Below are 19851 nucleotides of genomic sequence, written 5' to 3' on the forward strand. Positions count from 1 at the left end.
GATCCGCATTTTCAGCCTTACAAAAAAAAAAAAAATACAAAAGTAAATAGATTGTGGTGGTGCGTGATGGACACGCACCATCCTAAAAGTGTAGCTAACGATCGGTCTGAAGAAACTGAGGGCCTTAGTCCTAGGAATGCCACATATGGCGGCAGTAGGAGCGGCTTGGAAATCTTGTGGTGGTCGCTGGGCTCTAAAGAATAGTAAATCGACATTTCACCGCACTTTGGATAAAAAACACAAAAAAAACTTAAAGAAAAAAAGCCACTATACACTGTTTGGTCTAGACATATGGGAGGAAGAGGGTGGAGCCCACCTTCCCTTTGGCTTGGTTTTTGCTGGAGGCAAGACTTGAGAGAAAAGGGAGAGAAAGGATAGCAGCAACCCTAGCGTATAGTTTGTTTTGTTGATTAAATAAAATATTGATAACAAATGATATAGGGATGGAGAGTAGCTCGCCATATTTAGGAAGCTTTCAAATTCCAAAAGTTTCTCTACATAGTGATTCTACACACTAATATGGTACACTGTGAAATGTGGATGCATACTAAGTCCTCAGTCGGATGTGGATGCTCTTATGCATTGTATGGTACCTCATTGCAAGCTAATTTAGTTATTTAAAAATATCTTTTGTTTAACAAATTTAGTTATTACATGATATAATAATAGAATATTAGTCCTTGTGATTTGTCTCAAAGCCAAATTACTCCATATGGTTTTAATAACATAAAACTGATCCATTTTTCAAAGATTAGTTAATAAATTTTTAGAATTGGCGCCACATTAATATCAATTATCGTTCAACACGCATCATCTAAAAAATCATAAAAAAAAAAAAAAAAAAAAAACCTCAAATACATAAAAACTTAACAATTTGTAACATATGATACAACACAATACTTTTGAACTAATTTGAATGTTATTAATACAACATGGGATAAAAATTAAAATAAAAAAATATCAACTAATTTTATATTTATTCGTATAAAAATATATAGGATGATAGATAATTTAACACGTTACTTGACGAGTTTTGTTACGTATAAGTAAAGTTGCGTACTACTCTGTATACCAATATTAATTTTTTCATATTCAAAATTTAAATTAGTATTATTTTTAATAAAATTTATTTTTTGACCAATCACATTAGATTAGTATATATATTAATACATAGTTATACTTGTAACTAGATTTTTTCTTACTTGATAGATTCAGCATAAATTATACAAAAATTAATCATAATAAATCTGTAATTAAACAAAATTCATGCATCTCTTATGGATAGTTCATATGTTGGATATATATCTCTTGTGAACTTACTAATATTATATGATGATAATTAGATAGGAGCAAAATGAATGATTAATAGATTTTTTGATTATTAAAATATTTAACTTCATTAGTCACCAAAGCACGTGGTACGATAATCAGTTGACGATCTTAAATTATACGGAGGGAGGGAGGAACGAGAATCTTTAAACCTTACCTATAACTATTAAAGTTTGCCATTACGTGGCGTGTCTCCATTCGATGCGTCAATTCCTTTTCGAGGCCTCCAATCACCGCTGGGCTACGATATCACGGACCATTAACCTTTCGAGAAGCCTGTAGGCTTTAGGTACTACTTGAGTATTGGGAGATTATCTCAAATCCCGCTGCCCCACACCCGAACCCACGATAAACACCGGGACAAATTCATTGACAGTCGGATATCTCATGGAAACCAATTGAACACAGATCGACGGTTCGTAATGAAAGAATTAACGTTGATAATTGTGATAATTACAAGAAAACAAAATATTATACACATGGCTGGAATTCTAGAACAATACCTATGCGGTTTGGCTCCTACGCTGGATCCCCTCCTCCTCTTTATTTTTCTAAATAAATATCTCGATTTTGTTGATGTTTAATTATCTTAAAATGCACAAACTTCGAGAGAGATCAACTGCCATGATCAATTAGAGGATGTTTTTTTGCTGAAATTGTGGTCACTGTACTGCAAGAAGAAGGAGAACGTAAGACCATTCTGGGAAACAGCTATGGAGGTGGCTTCGTTAACACAGAGGCCGCCCAGTTGCAGAACAGTGTTCAATAAGAGGGGCCACATCAAGCTCAAACCATTTCTGGGGTTCTTTCCTCATGGAAGAATCACTCATTTTTCACAGGTAATTGGGTTATATGTTTATGCAATGCAGTGCATATAATTATGTGTGTCATATGCATGGATCTTCTTGGTGTTACTCTTCTCTTTGTTCCAATGGGTGGTGTTGGATTTTGATGGCACCCTTATGAGAGTTTTTGGTTATTTAACGAGAGATGTTGTGGATTTATTTTAATCTGATATGGTATAATCGTAAATTGTTTGTTCAGATTCTGCTAATGAGAATTTAGATATTGGTAGGTTTCGTTTTCTGGAACTCTTTGTCAGGTTATTGATTAATTTGAAAACTTTGTTGATGAAGATCGTGTTTCTCGTTTCTGGGTGTTTATCATCTATTTGATACTGTGTAATAAAAATATAAGATCATATTTAACTACGTTTAGTGAGTATTTGTTGGAGCATTAACTGTATCTTACTCGGGGTGATAATCTACGCATCAATACAAAATTAGGGACGTAGCAATGTTAATTATTTCTCATATTAAATGTATTTGAGCTATGCCTTTTGGTTTCAGTCTTGTTCGTGGCCAAAAGAATGCCATGGAGTTGGGGTTTCATATCAAATTACTGCTAGTGCAGGTTTGCTAGCTGGCACTTTTCTGTTTTGGTTAAAAGTTAAAAGCTTGACCTTTTTTTATTTCTTTAAATTTTTGCTCTGCATTATGGGCAGATTTTTCAAGGAGGAGGCCAAAGAAAATGTCAAATGCAAGGCCTAAAAACCGTGCTCCAGAGGGATTCATGCCAACAACGCCAGTAGGAACGAGCACTCAGAAGAGGGATCAAAGAGATATTGAAGAGAAAGTGGTCTCAATTGCTCCAACATCCAGCGAGCATGTTGCTCCCAACTCCCATAAGCTTGAAATGAGAGTTGATGCTGATGAAGAGGTGCCTCTTGAAGATTCTCGAGAGGATAGAGTGGAGGAGGAAAGATTGGATGAAAGTATTGGGGAAGCCAATGAAATATCATCAGCAAATAAATCAGCAGCTATAGCGCAGAAAAATCAAGTGGTGAAAAATGGAAGTATATCTAGAGTCGATGAGGATATGGCAGAGTTAGGGAAGACAGAAACAGGTTTAAAGAGTGATTTTCAGAACATTTCTGATGGAATGGCTTTGGAAGAAAGAGGCTTCGATGTTCCCAAGAGTGATGCTACAAGAAAAGATAAACATGAAACTGATGAAAAGATCAAAGAAGCTTCTCTAAAATTGAGGTTACAGATGGAAGAAAATTTGCGCAAGGAGAAAATTGAGATGCTCGGCAATGAAAACTTTTTAAAAGGGAATAAACTCTTTGTTTTTCCACCACTAGTGAAACCTAATCAAGATATAGAAGTTTTCCTTAATAGAAGCCTCTCCACTTTAAATAATGAGCCTGATGTTCTGATAATGGGAGCCTTTAATGGCTGGAGATGGAAATCGTTTACTATGAGGTTGAGCAAAACCCATCTTAATGGGGATTGGTGGTCTTGCCAAGTTCATGTTCCCAAGGAAGCCTACAAGATTGACTTTGTCTTTTTCAATGGGCAAGATGTCTATGACAATAATGATGAAAAGGATTTCTGCATAATGGTGGAAGGTGGAATGGATGTGCATGAATTTGAAGATTTCTTGCTTGAGGAAAAACGTAAGGAACTAGAGAAACTTGCGAAGGAGCAAGCTGAAAGGGAAAAAAGAGAAGAGGAACAGAGGCGAATAGAAGCAGAGAAAGCTGCAAGGGAAGCTGATAGAGCACAAGCAAGGGAGGAGACTGGAAGGATGCGGGAAGTTTTGAAAGAATTTATGAAGAAGGCTACAAGGTCTATTGATAATGTTTGGTACATAGAGCCTAGTGCGTTTAAAGGTGAAGATCTGGTAAGGTTATATTATAATAAAAGCTCTGGCCCTCTTGCTCACTCAAAGGAACTTTGGATTCATGGGGGGCATAACAATTGGAAGGGTGGATTGTCCATTGTAGAAATGCTTATCAACTCTGAAGAAAAGGATGGCGACTGGTGGTATGCTGATGGTAGGTGTTAGTAAATATATTTTTTTTACAAGTATGTTAGTAAATTTATTTTCTTTATTCTTGCCAATATTTCACTTTCGTTATCTTCAAATTATCTGGTTGGAGTGACTAATATAAGGTGAACATCCAAGATGGCATCGGTTGGCATCCATCTTTTGTTACACTTAGTCAGATGAGAGAGAGAGAGAGAGAGAGAGAGAGCAGATGGGAAGTTACACAATCATATGCCCACACATGCACGTGTGCGTGCATACACGCACACCAAAAGATATGTAGGAAGGATAAGTGTTTCACACAAGGGAGTATATATTTAACAAACCCAGGCTAGGAATTGCTTTTCAAACTTCCCTTTCCTTTTCCATGTCCCTGCATTTTATTTCACATTTGAGTCAAACTTTGCATGAATTTAAAGGCAAGGAGTGATAATTTTCAGCCAAACCTCAATTTGCAGCTTGTTGCTTGGGTATGGGCACCTTATGGGAGAGGTGCTTGTTAATATTTTCTTGCATTTTTCAGGGATCGGGTTGATTTCCCTTATGGTATTGGTACTGTATATTATAAACTTCTGAGAGAAATAATAGCGAGCAACTTTATTTTTTGCAGTTGTTGTACCTGATCGAGCACTTGTCTTAGATTGGGTTTTTGCTGATGGGCCACCTCAGAATGCCATTGTGTATGATAACAACAACCGCCAAGATTTCCATGCTATTGTTCCAAAAGGCATTCCTGAAGAACTGTATTGGGCTGAGGAAGAACACCAGATCTATAGGAAACTCCAGGAGGAGAGAAGGTTAAGAGAAGAGGCTGTACGTGCCAAGGTCAGTTTAGAAAAATCTTTTGTCCAGAATTATTTGATTGGGACTTTGCACTATGTAATAGAGTAAAGATACAAGCTCTTGCTTTCTTGAATGAATAAAGCATATTTGGGTCATTCATTTCTATTCTCAGTGCAAGCACAACTAAGAATAGTGTACACAAATATTAGGTGACTACTGGTTATCATGGCTCACATGCAGAGGATGTGGACCATCAGCTTGATATCTGGTCTGGTGGTTGCATCCAGTGTATGTGCTCCTTATTTATAGTGTGGGATTTGTGGGCTAATTCCATGAGGTTACAGGTGGATGCCTGAGATATCATCCATTGTCTTCAATTTAAACTAATTGTAATTTTTCTTTTCTGAAAACTTTCGATGTTGCATCTTATTCTTCTCCTCTCTGTGCTTCTCCTGCCACAGACTGAAAGAACTGCACTTATGAAAGCCGAAACAAAGAAAAGAACTTTGAAAAGATTTTTGTTGTCCCAAAAGTACATAGTCTACACTAAGCCTCTTGATGTTCAAGCAGGAAGTGCCGCCACAGTTTTCTATAATCCTGCAAACACAGTTCTGAATGGTAAATCAGAAGTTTGGTTCAGGGGTTCCTTTAACCGATGGACCCACCGCAAGGGTCCATTGTCACCACAAAGAATGTTGCCATCAGATAATGGTACTCATATAAAAACCACAGGTAAGCTTATGTGAGTTTTAAATGTTTTAGTTTGTGTGCTAAATAGAGATTTTAAGATCACGAAGAAGTAGAAAAGAGTGTAGTTAAATTCAGAAATCACACATGATGCCAATATATAATTGATTGGGCTTTAAAAAACCTACATTCACTGGCAAAGACGATCAAATGATTTCCCAAGTGTGTCAGTTTCTCTTGAATATTAAAGGAAGTCTTGAAACATATTTATTTGGGTTGAATGAATTTGTTGCACATGAATTCAGCACGTAATCCACAAATCACATTAAACTTAGGTCAAATAACCTTGAGAATAGCAACATTTTGAACATGACAAAACCTAGTAAATCCAAAATATTCACAATAGAGTAAATAGTAACATTTCTTGCTTTTTTAGTGTTCAACATACGCTTTTCCTAACCCATTACCTCAGCTGTATCTGTGCAAGTCTAAGATATCTTTAAGGTCAAGATGCCACCATGATAAAATCAACATCCAATTTGGAGGTTCCATTCTTTTATGACTCATAGATTTGCATTCATGAGATGATTTAGAGCCTTCTAGCACACTTTTGGATTTTGACACCATGAAAGGTGTTTATATTTTTGAATTTGCTGGTCTCTACCCCTATTTTGTGGTGTGTCGCTTGATTTGGTGTAACAGTTCTATCATCACAAAAATCATGATCAATGCTGCAAAATTGGATTCAATTGGATTAGTATTATTCATATCCAGTGATGACAAGAGATCTTTCTTCAATCTGAATATTAAAGCATAGGTACAACTTACAGATGCTAACCATTCACCTATTAGCAAAATAAGACAGTATGCAATGGCATGCACCATCATGTCACATTCACGGATCACTCTGTTCTGAATGCAGGGGGAAAATTTTTGATAGATCATTTTTTAGGCAACTGTATAATTTCTTCTGCTCTTGCAGTCAAGGTTCCACTGGATGCATACGTGATGGACTTCGTATTCTCTGAAAAGGAAGAAGGTGGAATTTTTGACAACAAGAATGGTATGGATTACCACATACCCGTGTTTGGAGGAATTGCTAAGGAGCCACCAATGCACATAGTTCATATTTCTGTTGAAATGGCCCCCATTGCAAAGGTAAGGATGTTTTGTGGCTCCTTCTCATTATCGCCTCACAAGCTTTTTATGGCAAATGCTCATTGATTGCTACAGAAATCTCTCAAATTCTCTGTACTTGAGGAAGAGAGTTTAGGGTTGTTAACTGAGCACTTTAACTGAAATGAAAAAGGTATGGAAAGGCCCTCCTAGTTTCCTTTTTCAATGTGAAATGTCCAAAATGACAGGGACAGAGTGAGCCTAGGCAGTGTAATGTTTTACCAATTTAACTGATTCCTGTTTCTAAAGGTTTGTGATATTTCGTCTTTCTTAACCCTACTTTTTTCTTATAAATATGTCGTCTACATGTAGTGTCTTTGTGATTCAAACTGGCCCAGACACCCACCAATATAAAAAAAATCTTTGTGATCCAAACTGGTATCCTTGGTATAATTTTGTTTTCATCTGTCATTTATGAAATCCGTTGCAGGTTGGAGGTCTTGGTGATGTTGTCACTAGTCTATCTCGTGCTGTTCAGGATTTGAACCACACTGTGGACATAATTCTTCCAAAGTATGACTGTTTGAAATTTAGCAATGTAAGCTTCATTGCTATTGCCTTTGTCTATATTTAATGTACGACTTCTTTGTGCAAGATGTTAAGTCGGTGTCTCTGAAGTTTTTTTATCTCTCTCTTGGCTTACTAGAAAAAGCACGCTCTCTGTAGGTCCCATATGATGTGCTTTAGCTTTCTCTCTCTTGGAGGTCCAATTTTGGATTGATGATTGAAGCATGCATTGTTGTGATTGGAATTTATTGTAGAAATTTGATTCATGGGCTAATAACATGGGTTTTTACTTATGTTTCCTAATTCACCTCTTCTACTATCTGGCATTTCATGATATGCATTTTTATCCTAATGAGTAAGAAATGCTTATTAGATACTTCCTACATATATATGTTGTAACTATTTTTAATGTTTTTGATGTTTATAATTACATATATTGTGCCATCTCTGCACTTTGTTCCTACATTATAGGTTCTTTTTATTTATTCAACCTCAGTACCATGTTGAATTCAATATATTATTTATAAAATTATGTACTGTGATATAGGTGAAGAACTTTCATTATCGCAGAAGCTATTCCTGGGGTGGGACTGAAATTAAAGTATGGTTTGGGAATGTGGAAGGCCTTTCTGTCTACTTTTTGGACCCCCAAAATGGGTAATTCTGTTTTCCTGCTATGCTTATAAATTTTTGTTGTTGTATGTTGTGTACTCTTTTCTCTTTCTTCGAGTGCTATGTTGTTTACTTGATATATTCTACTGGTACTTATGGCTATAGGTATTTTCACCTCTTGCTTTGCATACTTGCATTTCAGGGGATTATATTGCTTTAAATCATACAAGTATTAATTCTTCATTTCTTTTTATTTTTTTCACTTATACTGGTACTGATAATTGAGTGACCTTGGTATTAACTAATTTTCTCTAGGGGTTATGATCAAACACCTGAATAGCGACCCACAGCTTAATTGTTTCTTCAAGGCAGTATGCCACTCTCTTGATGTACCAAGAAGTTGTTTTATGTGTCAAAATTATGGTAAGGAGCACACCCAAACTATAAGGAAAGTGATAACTTGAAGTGTGTTTCAGACTCCTAACCATATGATCTTCTAAGAACCATTGTTTAAACTTGTCCCTTATGCCAACATTTCAGCAATATTGGAATCACCTATTGTTGACCTCATTACCACTTAGACTGAAAATATTTTTTGTTTGCTCGCCACAATGATACGGGATACAATTTCATCTTCAGTTGTCTATTTTAACCTTATTTTCTTCATTTTGGGGAGTGCAATTATAATTAGGGCCCTGTTTTGCAGAATTTAGTTTAGAGTAATGCTACATATAGTTGTGGAGTGTGTAAGTGCCATGCAATTGTTTTGAAAAAGAGTGGGGTTTACTATTAAAAAATTAGTTCTTTTTTTCATGTGGGCCCCGCATTTACTCATTTTTTTCAAAGAGATTGCGCAGCACTCGCACACTCCACAACTGCAAATATCATTTATTTTTAGTTTATACTATTCTGCTCAGAACCCGTTTTCTTCATTTTGTAGCATTTAACTCTCATGCACGGTCTCATTCAATAAACTCCATGTTACCTGATTTCTTGATGCAATTGTCTTTCTTGCAGATTTTTTGGGGCAGGTTGCATATATGGCTGTAGGAATGATGCAGAGAGGTTTGGTTTCTTCTGCCATTCTGCTCTTGAATTTCTACTTCAAAGCGGATTTCATCCCGTAAGCTCTTTGATTACAAGTTTTTTCATTTATTTGGTCTACTCAAGCAATTTAATCATTTGCTTTTGTTAATGGTGAAACTTGGTTTGTGTATTTCATTTATGCTAAACTGAGAATATTCATTGGTGTATTTTGAAGAGAGAGAGTATGAAATTCCAATTATTCCACCTTCCAGTTTTTCCTACAATTATTGCCAAATAACTAAATTTTTTATTTAATTCATCGCTGTACATGTGTCTATGTGCGTGTGTATGAATGTATATAGGCATGTTTGGTGATAAGTTGAAAAATCAAAGGTGATAAACAACAACTGAATTACATGAGATAAATCTATAGTGATATCAACTTGTATGGGTAATTTTCAAGATCACCTTTTGCAAATGCTTGGTTCTGTTTCTGCTAGAGCATGCTTATTTTCTCTAAATTAGGTTAAACTTTTCTAGACAAGGAAAAACTGAATGTTATTGTTTTAAGAATATCCATCGATCGGTGCTTTATAATGGGCAGGATATAATCCACTGCCATGACTGGTCAAGTGCACCAGTTACGTGGTTGTTCAAGGACCATTATGTGCATTATGGTCTTAGTAAAGCTCGAGTTGTCTTCACAATCCACAACCTTGAGTTTGGGGCAGGCCTCATTGGGAAAGCCATGGCATACACCAACAAGGCCACAACTGTAAGCAAACTTTTGATTTCTTTGGATTATTTGATCTACCTAGTTTGTACATTTTTGTACTGAATTTTCACCAGTCGATTTCCTCCCTTTTAATCACTTTAATGTAGTTTTATAACAAATGGATGCATGAACTTCGTTAAGATTTGAGAAGTTATATTTACATGCTTCTTTCATCCCTATATTGTTCTGGGTCATTCATTATAGTTTTCTTTACTTATTGTTGTTGTTATTTTTTATCTAAATTATTTTGGTGGTTCTGTTATGTTTGTTGTAATAAAGGGTGTTTAAATTGTTGCTATGAATTGTATCTGTAATTGCATTCATGCTGAACTAGCAGGGATGGTTTTGTACTGATCTATATATATATGGAAAATTTTATATACTATACTACCATCTTACTTTCGTTCCACTATGTAAGATGCAGCACATTTATCATCATTGGATGATCCTAGTGGGATAAAAATGGGATAGGAGTGTAGTGAATATCATTACTCTACTCTTAATAATCAGTAGTGCTACAAAGCAACATAATCTACTCCTCATATGTGTCATTATTGTAAAATATATATAATTAAGTTTTACTTATAAAATAAAAAATAATATGTCCAATTAATAAAGTAATTCAATTTAAAATTCACACACACACACACATTATAGTTTTCAAAGCAAGGAGTTTTGTTTCTATGAAGTCATGTCGTCAACTGTCCCACAATACATCATTGAGTTAAATTTATAAAACAAATTTTTTTTTTTTTTTTATTGAAAATGGCATACAAATAAGTTAACTAAATTTGTTGAAAATTAACAATCTTTAGTTATCCCTTCCGATTTTTTGTTTTATTTTCTCAACTTACGCCTTTTACTTTGACACATTATATGGAGAGAAATGATTTATACAAGCCCCAAATAGATATTATTTTTTAGTAGGACCCACTTTTTTTACAAAGGGCCTGTGCGGGGCTTGTACCTAGCATTTCTCTTATATAAATAGCTTTTGACTCATCTTTTTGCTCAAGCAAAGTTACTGAGGTTTTGAAATCAAGTTGCTTAACCATACTTTTGGAGATCAAAATGCAAACGTTAAAACTTTCTTAAATGGAACAGGCTAACTTACATAGATGGTTCGCTTGCTTGAGGTGTGATTCAAACTCTCTTTTTTCTATATTCTCAATGTATGCGTCCCAATCCAAGGAAAGAGGAAGTGAGCTCAACCAGCACTAGAAGGATTATTTAATTCGATAAATTTAGTTATTCTTGCACATCACGGCTACGCATTGCACATATTTAATTTAATAAATTTAATTATAAAATTGAAAATCAAGAACACTAAACTAGATTATACTTTTTAGAATTGGGTGAGGAGTGGCAGAGACAGATCATCTTTTGCTGGATCAACTGCATCTACAGCTGCTCCAGCAGCCCTACTCTAGCCGCCCCTATGCGATTATGACTTTTCTCAAGCTACAGGCATTACAAGTGCCATGTAATTGGTTAAACCAAGAGCATTACAGCCAGTTTAAGAGCCCAAAGCAACTTTTCTTGTTACAGCTCTCCATTGTCCAGTTCAGCCAATGTCACTGAATTTTTCATCCAGGTCATGATCTTGAAAGTCTTCCATTTCTTAATTAGAAGATCTGGATAGTCTTCGTCATCAACTAATACATCCAAGCCAGTAGCCATCCCCAAAATTAAGAGAAGTGTCATGAATACTTGGCAGCTCCAAACTTACACCCTTCTCTGTTGGTCATAGACCTTCCAGAGACGATCAAAGTGAATGATATCTAAGCAGGGAAAACATATGGTGTCAGTAATTCAGAATTGCTTACAGTTTTAATTGGACACAATCAGATGGAACTGCAAAATTAGAAGTTCCCACTTTTCTTTGAAGAGATGTACCAATTTTAAGTTTATTTTAATAGATATTGAAGAGCTGAAGTAATTTGAGTTCACAACAATAAAGGTTTGAGAGTTCAAATTAGGATTGCTAGGCTGTAACAGAAAAGTTATTCGAAATAATATTCTTGCAAGATCATCATGCAGAATTTTGTTAAATTTCCCAAGGAATCAAATTAAGTAACAGATATATGACCCTTTATACCTAACACAAATCGATAGAAATGGAATGCTTTTTCTTCTTTAGTTGGCTTGCATTTGAATTTTCATTCTCTTGCAGTATATTACTTTCTTGAGTGATTAAGGGATAATTTTAAAAAGGGGAAAGCTACGACGTGATTTGTCATGATTTGAGTGGGGTTTGTACTTCTCATTCCTATTTTGGTAGCATCTAAGTAAGCTATGTTTGCATCTGCAGGTATCCCACACTTACTCAAAGGAGGTTGCTGGAAATCCTGCAGTTGCTCCTCATCGATACAAGTTCCATGGTATATTAAATGGAATAGACCCCGATATATGGGATCCATATAATGATAAATTCATTCCTGTAAGTGGATTACTCTCTCTCTCTCTCTCTCTCTCTCAACCTGCACAGGTTTTACATTTACGGCTAATTCATATCACATCACACATTTATTCCAGATATCATACACATCAGAAAATGTTATTGAAGGAAAACGAGCTGCCAAAGAAGCCTTGCAAGAAAGGCTTGGTTTGAAAAAGACTGATCTCCCGTTAGTAGGAGTTATCACTCGCTTAACACATCAGAAAGGAATTCATCTCATCAAGCATGCCATCTGGCGAACCTTAGATCGCAACGGACAGGTCATCCTTCTTATTTTTCCCTTTATTTTTAATTTTAACTTAGTTGATTGGTCTGTGTTATGAATATTATAGTCTCATGTAAATGGAAGAATGACACAGTTTAATGTCTGTCATTAAGGCTAACTTTACTATATTGGTTCTTGTTAAGAAGCAAATACTGTATCTTCATTTCCCTGTATAATTTCTTTGGTTCAAATTCCTTGTCTGCTCTGATGGAACATATAAATGCAGGCTGTATTGCTTGGTTCAGCCCCAGATCCTCGTATTCAGAATGATTTTGTAAATTTGGCAAATCAACTGCATTCTTCCCATGCTGACCGTGCTCGCCTTTGCTTAACATATGACGAGCCTCTCTCCCACTTGGTATGTTTCCCCTGAACTCAAATGTTTAACTTCTTTGTTTCTTGCCTGGATTCATGGTCAGCCCTTAGATCTGAAATATCACCCCGGAAGTTACTGACACCTTTGGGCTTGTGATAGATATATGCCGGTGCTGATTTCATTCTAGTCCCTTCAATTTTTGAGCCATGCGGACTGACCCAGCTTATAGCAATGAGATATGGTTCAATACCAGTCGTTCGAAAAACTGGAGGTGTGTACAAACCTTGTCTCTTATCACACTGTTGAACCACTCAGCCATGTGTTTATGTTGTCTTTGTTGCTGAGGTGCTTTGAGATGTATGATCTCTTGTTATTTTTTGTGTTCACTTAAATTTCCAACATCGTCGTCATGGTAGCACATACCTCAAGTTTTAAAATCACCAATCTGCTCAAATTACCTTTGCACTGAAGTGAGGCAATGGATTGAACAGTTGTCTCAGCATGTAGGCAATTTAATTTTTTTTTTACTTTGCCTAAGAACCTAATATAACAATTTCCGTTGGACTTAATATGTATTGTTGGTCCACTTGCTAATTGCTTCATTTGGTTTTCAGTTGTTGGGTGGGTCTGCCCATGAGGGGGATGAATGTGTGGCTTGAAGAACGTTGTTGATCTACTTCGTAACAGCTTTAGATTTTCATATTGTTAGTTCACTGACAGCTGCCATTACAACTAGTTCCTATGTTATTTTTCAAAACATTGCATATAATTTCTTTACATTTCAACATGCCAAAATATGCCTCATGCTTTAGAAAATATGTCAGCTATGCTTCATAGCAATGTTGATTTTCACTTTTCTATTGAAATGCTTCTTATGAGTGTAAAGCAATTTTAACCTTTTTAATTCCCGAAACATGCTGAATCTTATTCTGACTATGCTTTCAGAGTTTCAGTTCATGTTATGGACAATACTATTTCCCTTCCATCCCTCCTGTTTTAATTTTTGCTTGTCGTGAGGTTGGGGGAGGGTGGTTGGTTTGAAGGATGGGATGGTGTTAGTATTCTTTCATGCGTTACATGTAAAATTTATACATATTTGGAGTTGTATTCCACATTCCTTTTTGCTTTTCATATGAAAAATAGATAATTGTATTGAGGAATTTGCAGTGAGCTCAAAACTTCCTTCTTCTACACTGTCTTCCTTTGGAAAGTTTCCATAGACTTTAACGGGCTTAACTTTCATGATTTCACTGTATCTTTTCTCCTTTCAGATTGTCTTTTTTATTGTATATTTCCTGTAAGCTTGGATTGTGCCTTTCAAAAAAAGTAAATTTTCTAATGGAAGTACATTTAATTCTCTTGGGAACTAGCTATAGATTTCAATGGACTAAGCTTTCAATCGGCATCTATTTATCCCGTGTACTAAGACTTCGCGTATTCTTTGTTATCAATAAAATTTCTGACTAACTATTAAAAAAAAAAAGAAGGTATATTTAACTGCCCATCTTCATGTTATTTCTTTTCTAGGACTTCATGACACTGTATTTGATGTTGACCATGATAATGAGAGAGCACAAGCACAAGGTCTTGAAGCAAATGGATTCAATTTTGATGGAGCTGATGCTGCTGGTGTTGATTATGCTCTCAATAGGTGAGTCGATTTGTATTGTCTAATGACTCGGAAAATGTGTTTTTTTTTTTTTTCCCTTTATTATTAGTTTCCTTTATTTTTTTCCTTTGTTGATCAGCATATGACCAGAGTGTGGACATAGGGCTTTTTTATAGGCTTTAAAAAATGTTTTGATTGGTGAGTGTGGACATAGGGCTTTTGACAGGTGTCCGTGGCATATAAACAATTAAATATAACCCACCCTATAGATTTTCTTCATTCATAGGGTGATTTTCCTCATTGATAGGGCTGGGCTCCAACTCCGGACTCCACTTCTGAATCAAGTTGGAGATCTTTTGGGCTCTAATTCCCACCCTGAGAAGAAGCCAACTTTGACTCCACTCCACCTTCTGAGAGTTGGAGTGGATGATCGGAGCCCACACATGAAAACAACAAAGAATACAAGATTAGTGCCAAATAGGTTCCAAAACAAATCCTAGAAACCAAATAAATTTAAAAGCAAAAAGCAAAAGTAAAAGAAAAAAAATACAAAACATATTAGGGAAGTGTGGATATTGGGAGCCTGGTTTTGGTTGGATTTCTTCTTGGACTCTGACTCCGAACATATGCACTTATTCTCCCAATCTGACTTGATTGGAGCATAGTCAGAGTGACAGTTTTTGCACAGCCCTAGTCATTGATTGAAAGTTTTTAATCCATTGAAGTTTCTGACTCCCAAACTAACATCCATGGATTTTCAAGTAGGACTTTTTTGTGGGGGCTCTGCTCGTATTTATGCTCTTGTGTTCCTTCCAAGGGATATTCACTTAGAAATGGTTTTTCAGGGCAATCTCTGCTTGGTACGATAATCGGGATTGGTTTAACTCATTGTGCAAGAGAGTGATGGAGCAAGACTGGTCTTGGAACCGGCCTGCTCTTGACTACATGGAGCTTTACCATGCAGCACGCAAGTGAAACAAGAAATTCATTAGTCATGGAGAGAGAGATGCAATTCAATGTTCTTTCACGTTTTTGTACAGGTTTCCATTAGAAGGTTTATCTACTTTCACATAACTCATCATAGTCAGAATAATGCAAGGTGATGCAATGTAGAGTTAAAAAATGGTTCATCCATTCTTGTGCAGCATACAACAATAGATCAGCTTCATCCACTTTTGTACCGAGCAGTAATTTCTTGATCATTATCAGTTCATGCCAAAACGGTGGATTATGAAAATAAAGAGGCAAAATGGAAGTTATTTTCTCAGATTTAGCAATTGCAGAAAGTCTGGATTTGAATGGGATTTTATCTAATGCTCCTCCGTTCATAAACAACATGAAAAGAACAGAGCAAACAATATGGATTCCTTTTTGGATGATAAAGAATTGGCAATTCATCTTTTTCTGTAAGAGTAAAATAATAACGAAAAGAATGGTTCTCTGTCCCCTGAGACCTACCAAATTTCCTTCATAAAATATTAATTCAGTTCCTCAAATCTCACCTAATTCATGTCATCATGATGAGAATATATGTTTCTTACATTCTTTGGACATGACAAACCATCTAACGACACTAAAAAGGTTGCTAAAAAGGGAAGCATACCGTGTATAATAATCAAGAAATGGGTTGCCTTTATCTTTTTTCGGATGCAGAAACTTATCCAAGCATAAGGTGTTTGTAGTATTATATGACGATAAAGCAAAGTTAGGTGAGTTATCAGTTTAGAAATTGATTTGTTTGAGAGCACTTATTATCATATTAACTATGGATCAAGGCACGTGTAAAAGATATATATGAAGCTACTGATTATTATAATCTCAAAGTTTCTACCATATGACATGATAACTGATTGAGTTATGAAGAAGACAAAGCAAGGTGAATATGAGTTGAATTAAGGAGGGAGAGATCAGTCATGTGTAGAGGTGAAACTGAGACGACTCACAACAATTAGTTTTGACCTTAAATTTGTCTCTGGGTATGTGCCACTACGTGCATCTGTGCTACATGCAGCGGAATCAACATCCCCAGCGCTAGCTGCATGCTGTCATGAGTATCACGAGCAACAACCTTCTGAGAGACGCAGTTCTTCGCTAGACACAGTGAAGAGGAGATCACTAGCATGCATATGAAAGACTTTTTCTCTCTTAAATTCCTTCATATTTTTTAGGTATAGAGGAATAATTATGCAGCAGCAGCGTAGGACATCACTGTCAAGGAAAAGAGAGGCCTCGCTGCATTCCTCCAACAATTTAGCAGACGAGACAACCCCTATGGCTATATATATAGCATGAATAGAATATTTGTGAATAGACGGTCACGTACATTCCATTCTTTATATTGTGGAGGGCTTTATTGTAATATTGTAATAGACAACATCACTTTCATTAGTAGAAATAAGAGTGTTATGAGATATGATCGTATGCACAATGGAATGAATATATAAAGGTTAGTCATCTATATATACACAATAGAACACGACAATCTCAAAGCAGATTTAGCTAGATTATGGACAGCTAGCCGAAATCGATTATTTTCTTGTATGGAGTAGTGCTACTTTAATAGAAATAAATTAGAACTGCATCATTAATTCTCTTGGCATGCATCTTAATTTCTATTAGCTAGCTGGCCTTACTTTGATTGAGATTATTCAGGCGGTGATCATTAAGCACTTGCAAAGAATCACCTTCAAAGAACACTTTGTACAAGCTGCCTGATTCTTGATAGAAATGGTGACGTTTGGATAATGAGTTGAGATGAGATGAGTTCATGAGATGAGAGTTAAAAATTGAATAAAATATTATTATAGTATTATTATTATTTTGGGATTTGAAAAAATTGAATTGTTAATTATATTTTATATATGAATTTGGAAAAATTGTATTGATTAGATGAAATGAGATGAGATGATCAGTTGAGATCAACTCTGAATTCAATTGTGACCTACTGCTACTTGCCAGTTCTAAGCAAAAGTTCCATGACTTAGTATATACTCTTTCCCTGGTTAACATACTAGCTTGGACCGTTTGAACCGTAGTACTGCTATTGGAATTTTAATTCAAGATAGGGATGTAAAAAATCATACATCACTTTGATCAAGATATAAAAATTTTGTAAGAAACAATTGTAATGAATTTATTGTTCTTGTTATTATTATTAAAGAAATATTTTACTTTATAAAATATAATTATAATAATAATATCATATACTGTGCATGCCAAGTCAATACGATTAATCATGAGATCCTCCCACTCTTCGACTTTCATTGAACAGTCAAAAGCTATTGATTTTTTATTTTTTGGTAAAAATAATATTTGGTCAAGATAAATAATTGACATAGCACATTATTATGGAATCATTGTTCATACAGTGATTTCATTCATGTAATTATTTATGCGTGCATCCGTGCAAAGGGATGTCTGTGCGTCCAGCTAGCATCATTACTCTATCTTTGTTACAAAGTTCTTCTTTTTAGAATTCCAAGGATGTTTACCATCTGATATTTCTTGTTGAATATGAAAATATAAATATAAATATAGCATATACCTTCATGCCTTGAGATTTACGTGCTTTTCTCTCGTATAATATATGTAAGAGCATCCAAAAGGCGCAACAGAAGCTGAAAATATATTAATTCAGATGAAGTACAGCACCTGTTGATTACTTTTTTTTGCCATAAGAAGTCCACATGCACTGCAAAATCTGCGAAAACCAATTAAATGCTTGGCTTTGAAAACAAAGAGAAGAAGATCAGGAGCAGTACTATATATATAGATAACTATGTTTGATACCCAGAAGTGGTAATCACATGCGTGATATTGGCACGGCTCAATCAAATAACAGAGCTCTAGCCTGAGAGAGTGCTGCTTTCGGATTGAACCGCACCAATATCTCACGTTGCTTATATACTGTGAGTACCGTACGTGATGTATCATCATGATCTCCATAGAAAACCTCAATGCTGCAGCTTTTTGGAGTTGTCTAGCTAAGAGGAAAAAACAATTTATGATTAATGCAACATAGTGATCATCAAAAGAACAGATGAGAAGAAGAAAGAAGAGATCATCATCAGGCAAAGGAGGTAGGATATGTTGTATTGGAGTAAATGGGATGTCTTTGTGGGAATCTTATATACTAATGTCAGTGGGGAGATCCGAGAGGGCCGGGGTCGCATTGAATTTGCCAACAACCCAACAACGACAAGATGGTGGGTGCATTAATTTAATTGTCGAGCGCTAGCTGAGGGAAAAACCTTGATCATGATCAAGTTTCAATCTGTGAATTATACGATTGAAGAGGGAATATGTATAAATTGGTATTGTTTCACCAACATTTGAAATTCAAAAGGCTGAGGAAATAAGTCCTTGGTTGGTGAACTTAATCTTTAGGTGCCACCAAACCTACTTTTGAATTGGAAGGAAAATTGTTTTTCAAATAAAAAAGTATCCCAATTTATTCCCGGCCCCCCCTCTACAAAGACATGTTTGCATGTGCATGTGGGCAACTGCAAAAAGCAAACTTCTATTCACACGAATGGATGTGTAAATAAAGCCCACAGAAATCCATGCATAGGGTTCATGACTTTCCTCGTTAGACAGACAGTAAGTATATTTTGGGATTCTTTGATTTGAGGTAAAGAGAAGAAACATGTTTACAGCAAATGAATGCGCATGTATTTTTCCATAGCAAGTAAACCCACCCTCTTTTGAAGTCAGAAGCTGCCTGGTCAAGTCTGAGCATTTTATACGTACCTGACTTAAATACCAGTACAATCAATGAATTCCTCTCTCTCTCACACACACACACACACAACTATGTATACAGCTTGAGCTTGCAGTTCAGCTCCCAGCAGGGATTTCCTTTTTGTCCTTAAATTGTTGAGTTCACCTTTACACTTTACAAGCGCGTTTTGCAGCTTTAGCTCATCTCATTAGGTACAACAGAACTATCAATTTTGGAACAAGACATGCGCCTAAACTAATGGGTGGAGAAGCTAAAAACTTTTAGGTTTAGATTTCACCTGATCACATGCAATATATATATATATATATATATATATCTGCTGCAGTACTGAAGCAAGCTCTAGCTAGCTAGCTGTCTTCAGCACACGACTGTGCCTGCAACAGTAAATATATTTGGCATTTGCATTGCTCACATACTATATATATATATAAAGCTAGGGTAGTACCAGAGAAATCAAGCAAAATGATCGGTACGTACCAAGGAAGGTTGCAACCATCTTGTAATTACCTGACAATTCTGAATCATGCATGGGGGCCTTAATTATATATGATCAGCGGTCTCACTCACCTAGTTAGATATATATATATAAATATTTCAAATATATATATATATATAAATATATGATGATGATGCTTGGATCCATGATATATTAATGATCGCTTGTTTTTGTCATGAGAGTACTCCACGAGTAGGTGCTAATGGTATCGATCGGGGGAAGCATGCATGGCCTAGTCT

The 19851-nt window shown here is 35.7% G+C and overlaps 1 protein-coding gene across 1 annotated transcript; it reads left to right on the forward strand.

The window, feature by feature from the left end:
• Window positions 1-1801: 1801 nt before the first annotated feature.
• On the forward strand, window positions 1802-15642 carry LOC122279009 (starch synthase 3, chloroplastic/amyloplastic). Its single transcript, XM_043089247.1, has 16 exons — window positions 1802-2168; window positions 2679-2742; window positions 2834-4168; window positions 4772-4986; window positions 5406-5676; window positions 6614-6789; window positions 7238-7345; window positions 7862-7971; window positions 8944-9049; window positions 9557-9727; window positions 12039-12167; window positions 12263-12445; window positions 12677-12808; window positions 12926-13037; window positions 14294-14417; window positions 15221-15642. The coding sequence occupies exons 1-16, from the start codon at window positions 2043-2045 to the stop codon at window positions 15348-15350; spliced, it is 3492 nt and encodes a 1163-aa protein (XP_042945181.1). The 5' UTR covers window positions 1802-2042; the 3' UTR covers window positions 15351-15642.
• Window positions 15643-19851: the final 4209 nt, after the last annotated feature.

Source organism: Carya illinoinensis, chromosome 10 (genome assembly GCF_018687715.1).
Source record: "Carya illinoinensis cultivar Pawnee chromosome 10, C.illinoinensisPawnee_v1, whole genome shotgun sequence".
NCBI lineage: Eukaryota > Viridiplantae > Streptophyta > Magnoliopsida > Fagales > Juglandaceae > Carya > Carya illinoinensis.

Bases quoted from the DNA above. Each gene is read 5' to 3' on its own strand.
- LOC122279009 (XM_043089247.1), top strand. From the start codon at position 2,043: ATGGAGGTGGCTTCGTTAACACAGAGGCCGCCCAGTTGCAGAACAGTG. The intron at 4,987-5,405 runs GTCAGTTTAGAA...CTCCTGCCACAG, and splicing joins AAGAGGCTGTACGTGCCAAG to ACTGAAAGAACTGCACTTAT. The intron at 14,418-15,220 runs GTGAGTCGATTT...ATGGTTTTTCAG, and splicing joins GTTGATTATGCTCTCAATAG to GGCAATCTCTGCTTGGTACG.